The sequence below is a fragment of the Rhea americana genome, unplaced genomic scaffold (genome assembly GCF_003343005.1).
Source record: "Rhea americana isolate MKP2758 unplaced genomic scaffold, rheAme1 scaffold_553, whole genome shotgun sequence".
Lineage (NCBI taxonomy): Eukaryota > Metazoa > Chordata > Aves > Rheiformes > Rheidae > Rhea > Rhea americana.
This window is the reverse complement of record NW_028186705.1, coordinates 41,891-46,815: the sequence shown is the minus strand read 5'-3', so window position 1 is coordinate 46,815 and position 4,925 is coordinate 41,891. Positions and strand designations below refer to the sequence as shown.

General features: G+C 67.4%; 2 protein-coding genes and 1 long non-coding RNA gene across 4 annotated transcripts in view; 2 read left to right on the top strand and 1 right to left on the bottom strand.

Moving 5' to 3' along the window:
- The window catches only part of LOC146587918 (uncharacterized), a 50,948-nt gene that overhangs the window by 4,437 nt on the left and 41,586 nt on the right, over positions 1-4,925 (bottom strand). The gene's annotated exons all lie outside the window — the stretch shown is intronic.
- HSD17B10 (hydroxysteroid 17-beta dehydrogenase 10) lies at positions 271-1,529 on the top strand (the record flags this gene model as incomplete). Its single annotated transcript, XM_085318792.1, has 4 exons — positions 271-474; positions 549-713; positions 801-1,038; positions 1,110-1,529. Coding segments are annotated over 4 exons (798 nt in total), but the record flags the coding sequence as incomplete, so codon positions are not given.
- Positions 2,110-3,892, top strand: NAA10 (N-alpha-acetyltransferase 10, NatA catalytic subunit). Of its 2 annotated transcripts, none has more exons than XM_085318799.1 (8): positions 2,110-2,212; positions 2,440-2,538; positions 2,651-2,709; positions 2,854-2,899; positions 3,025-3,113; positions 3,244-3,288; positions 3,365-3,449; positions 3,576-3,892. In XM_085318799.1, exons 1-8 carry the CDS (start codon positions 2,192-2,194, stop codon positions 3,798-3,800), a joined length of 669 nt encoding a protein of 222 aa, XP_085174925.1. In that variant the 5' UTR covers positions 2,110-2,191; the 3' UTR covers positions 3,801-3,892. The 2 variants fall into 2 exon arrangements, with proteins under 2 accessions (XP_085174925.1, XP_085174924.1); XM_085318798.1 differs by having other exon boundaries at positions 3,025-3,140.

Below are 4,925 nucleotides of genomic sequence, written 5' to 3'. Positions count from 1 at the left end.
CAGAGACCATCCTGGACAGCAGGAAGCCACAGTGATGGGCGAGGGGAGGAGCGGGAGGCCACGGTGATGGGCATGGTGTGGTGGCAGAGGCTGGCCTGGGCAGAGGGAGGACAAGGTGTGTTGAGAAAGACTGCTGGGTGGGGGGAGAGCATGGCAATGGGCACAGGGTGCGGGAGGACATGGTTATGGGCACAAAGTGGATGTGAGGCAACAGTGATGGGCATGGTGGGGTGGGAGAGACCATTGTGAGTAGGGGGAGAGTGATGGGCATGGGGGGGGGCAGCCCTGACCACACTGGTGCTCCCACAGGGCCTGGTGGGGCTGGTGACAGGCGGTGCCTCAGGACTGGGCCGTGCCACGGCAGAGCGGCTGGTGCAGCAGGGCGGCCGTGTGGTGCTCCTTGACCTGCCCACGTCCGAGGGGCCTGGGCTGGCCCGTGAGCTGGGCGAGCACTGTGCCTTCGCTCCTGCTGACGTAAGGATGCCTGGGGAGGGGGTGGCAATAGGGGCAGCCCCAGAGACTGCGTGTGATCTGGCCTCTCCCCACAGGTGACATCCCCGGAGGACGTGGCAGCAGCCCTGGCATTGGCCCAGAAACAGTTTGGGCGGCTGGACCTGGTGGTGAACTGTGCTGGGATTGGCATTGCCGTCAAGACCTACAACAGCAAGCGGGACAAGGTGCATGAGCTGGAGGACTTCCAACGCGTGGTCAACGTGAGTTGGGGCTGGGACAGGGGGCGGCCATGGTGCTGGGTGTCATCGTCCCTCTCCTGGCACCAACACAGCATTGTCATGCCTCAGGTGAACCTCGTGGGCACGTTCAATGTGATCCGCCTCAGTGCCAGGCTGATGAGCCACAACACACCTGATGCCGACGGGCACCGGGGGCTGGTGGTGAACACAGCCAGTGTAGCTGCCTTTGAGGGTCAGGTGGGGCAAGCAGCCTATGCGGCCTCCAAGGGCGGCATTGTGGGCATGACGCTGCCCATCGCCAGGGACCTCGCACCGCTGGGCATCCGCGTGGTCACCATCGCACCAGGTACGGCATCAGTGGGGCCGAGGGGGGTGTCGAAGGACAGCTCCATGGCTCACCTCCCGCCGCCCCCACAGGACTGTTCTCCACCCCACTGTTGGCTGGGCTGCCCGAACGGGTGCGGAACTTCCTGGGCCAGCAGGTGCCTTTCCCATCCCGGCTGGGCCACCCCAGCGAGTTCGCCCACCTGGTCCTGGCCCTGGCTGAGAACCCCATGGTCAACGGGGAAGTGGTGCGGCTGGACGGGGCCCTGCGCATGCAGCCCTGAGCCCCATGGGGACGTCAACGCCAACGTGGGGACACCATGGGACTGCCACCACCATGGGGACCACCACTACCATGGGGGCACCATGGGATTGCCATCACCATGGGGACCACCACCACGATAAGGACACCACGGGACCACCAGCGCCGTGGGGATGTCGCGGTGCTGGGGCCGCTGCCCCCCCTCCAGGCTGTGCTTGCCCCCCATTAATAAATGTAACTCATCCACCTGCCTCCCGGCTGTGTGAGGCCCCGGGGGGCGCAGGCGTCCGAGCAGCCCTGTAACCCACCCCACACACACACACACTTCGGGGAAGGTCAGCAAAGGGAGGGCCCCCAGCGGGAGGGCCCCCAGCGCCCGCCCTCTGCCCGCAGCTCTGTCCCCATTGGTTGGCGCGGCCGCGAACCCCCTGCTTACGCGGGGGGATTGGGTGACTGCCGCGAGTGGGCGGGGCTGCCTGGTGTAGCCACGCCCCTCGCGCGCCGCGCCCCCTCGGGCACGTGATTGGTTTCCCCAGGTGAGCGCTCGCCTGGTGGGAGTCCGAGTGACGTCGCTGCCCTGTCTCACTCCTGATTGGCTGAGGTCAAAGGGGGAGCGGCCGGGGCACGGGGGTGGTGATTGGTTAGTGCTCCTGTCAGCATAGGGGGCGGGATAGGTAGGGGCGGGCTCAGCGCTTTGCAGCAGCCGATTGGCCGCGACACCCTCCTCGCTCATTGGCTGTCGATGCGCCGCCGAGAGGGGCGGGGCCTCCCGTGAGGTGCCCGTCGGGCGGGGGCGGGGCGAGCCGCCGATTGACCAAGCGCTGAGGAGGGGGCGGGGCCGGAGCGGAGCGTGTCTTCCGCCGGAAGCGGCCCGTGAGGAGAGCGAGGCCGAGGCGGGCGTGAGGCGGCAGCCATGAACATCCGGAACGCGCGGGTGGGGCTGGGAGCCGGGGGGGGGCGGGTGGCGGCCCAGACGCCTGGATCTCCTGTGGGGAGGGGGAGGAACGGGCTTCCCGGGCAGATGGGGAAACGGGAATCCGTAGTGGGGCGAGGCCCCAGACGCCTAGGTCCCCGGAGGGGGGGTTCTGGGGTTCTGGGAGGGTTGGAGTACAGCAGGCCCCTGCCTGCCGCGCCCCAGCCCTCACGCCACCGCGCCCGCAGCCCGAGGACCTGATGAACATGCAGCACTGCAACCTGCTGTGCCTGCCTGAGAACTACCAGATGAAGTACTACTTCTACCATGGGCTCTCCTGGCCCCAGGTGCGTGCCCTGGATGCCCGGGTGTCCCCCGGGTCCCCTGAGGGTCCTCTGGGCGCAGCCTGGATGTCTGGGCCCTCTCCTGCCAACCTTCTGTCTCCCCCTGCCCTCATAGCTCTCTTACATCGCCGAGGATGAGAACGGGAAGATCGTGGGCTACGTCCTGGCCAAGATGTGAGTGTGGCTGGGGGGGGGGCCTGCCCCTTCCCTGGGCCCACGGTGGCAGCAGGGGGCTCCCATGTGGCCCCCTCCAGCCTCCTGGGGGGGTGACAAGGCTGTGGGTCTTCCCCCCCACATCTCACCCCCTTCTTCTTATAGGGAAGAGGACCCGGATGATGTCCCCCATGGGCACATCACATCTCTGGTAAGCCGGGGGTGGGGGCAGCATGGGGAGCATTAGTGGACTTTGAGGCGCTCTGAGTGCCCTCGTGGGGGTGGGGGAGGGTTTGGGGTTCCCAGGGTGCCCACATGCCCCACTGCCCCACCCAGGCAGTGAAGCGCTCCCACCGACGCCTAGGGCTGGCACAGAAACTCATGGACCAGGCATCACGCGCCATGATTGAGAACTTCAACGCCAAGTACGTCTCGCTGCATGTGCGCAAGAGGTGAGCCCAGCCCCCCAAGAATGGACCGGGGGGCATTTGTGCCCCCCACCTTGGAATTGGGCCTGGGGAGGGGAGCCCAGCTCACAGCTCTCTTTTTTGGCAGTAACCGGGCAGCTCTGCACCTCTATTCCAACACGCTCAACTTTCAGTGAGTGCTGGGCACTGAGGGGACTAGGGAGGGATGGGGGGACAGGCAGTCCCCTGAAATGGCTGTCCCTCCTTAGGATCAGCGAGGTGGAGCCCAAGTATTACGCGGATGGGGAAGATGCGTATGCCATGAAGCGGGACCTCACCCAGATGGCGGATGAGGTAGAACCTCCCCCCACACACACACACGTACTCCTAGCAATGGGGACACTCCCCTGGACTCCTTGCCACTGTGTGGCCTCCCTCATCCCACTACCCAATGCCACTGTCTCTCCCCCCCCCCCGCAGCTGCGGAAGCAGGTGGAGCAGAAGGAGCGGGGCCGCCCAGCAGGGCCGGGGCCCGGGGAACCCCCCAGGAGCGAGGGCTGCGGGCCTGGTGGAGTCCCCCCCAGCACGGTGCCGCTCCCCCCCGAGGACAGCGGGGCCGATAGCAAGGACGTGAGCGAGGTGAGCGAGGCCACTGAGAGCACCGATGTCAAAGACAGCTCCGAGGCCTCCGACTCTGCTGCCTAGGAGGAGTTTGGGGGGGGGGAGACACCCCCTTGTCATTGTTGTCATTCCCCTCCCCCCAACTGCGTCTGGGTCAATAAATCCCTCCCCACTCACCCCATTTTGTCTGTGTGGCTGCACTGAGGGGAGAAACTGCCCGAGGAGAGGGAGTTTCTGCCCCAAGGAGCTGGATGTGCCCCAGGAGGGGGCAGGTGAAGCAGGCTGGTGGTGTGGCCTGTGTCTGTTCCACCCTCTCCATTTGGTGGGGGCATGCCCTGTGAGCTCTGCCCGTGATGGTGGTTTCATGGCAGTCCCATGCCTTGTATCCCCAAGTTGGCAGTGCAGTAGGGGGTGTGGGGTGCACGCTGGCCGGTAGGCAGAGGGGCGTGGTCTCAGTCCATGCTGCCCCCCATGAGCACAGATTGGTGGTGGCATGCCAAGGGGTGTGCCTTGGAGCCACTGGGTACTGGAGCACGGGGTGGGGACTGAAGCTAGGCAGTGGCGGTTTCCAGCCCCCTGCTCCCCAGCGGCTGCCGCGGCGGTGTCCAGGCCTCCTGCCACATGTGCCCACTATGGCTGTTTCCAGGGTCCCCCCCCGCCCCTCTCCCCCGACACCAAGGCGGTTTTCAGGCCCCCCGCGGGAAGGGTCTGCCGGCACGTGGCGCCAGGGCGGAAGGGGCCGCGCATGCGCATTGCTCGGCAGCGCCCGCGCCGCTGCGGCCGCGGTGTCTCGGGGTCGTCGTGGAGGGGGCCGGGCCCCATAAACGGCCATCGGGCCGACGCCACGCCCTCCCGGTGGCTGCACCGCCGCTGATTGGCCACCGTCGGCGGGGCGCAGCCCACCGCTAGGTGGTTTCTGCCCCACGTGGGGCGGGGCTGACACCTCAGAGGCCGGGGCGGGGGCAGGGTGTCGGGCTGATTGGACGCTCGGCAGCCAATGGGCGCGCCGCGTTCTGGCGGCGCCGTATCGCGCGGAGCCGCATGCGTAGGAGGGGGCGAGCTCGAGGGAGGCACGTGCGTTCCCAGGCGAGACCCTGGGCGTGACGTCAGGAGGCGCGAAGCCCCGCCCACCGCGAGAGGGGAGACGACACGGAGCCGTTGGGGAGAGGGTTGAGGGAGGGGCCCCGAGGGCACGGGGCGGGTGGGGGG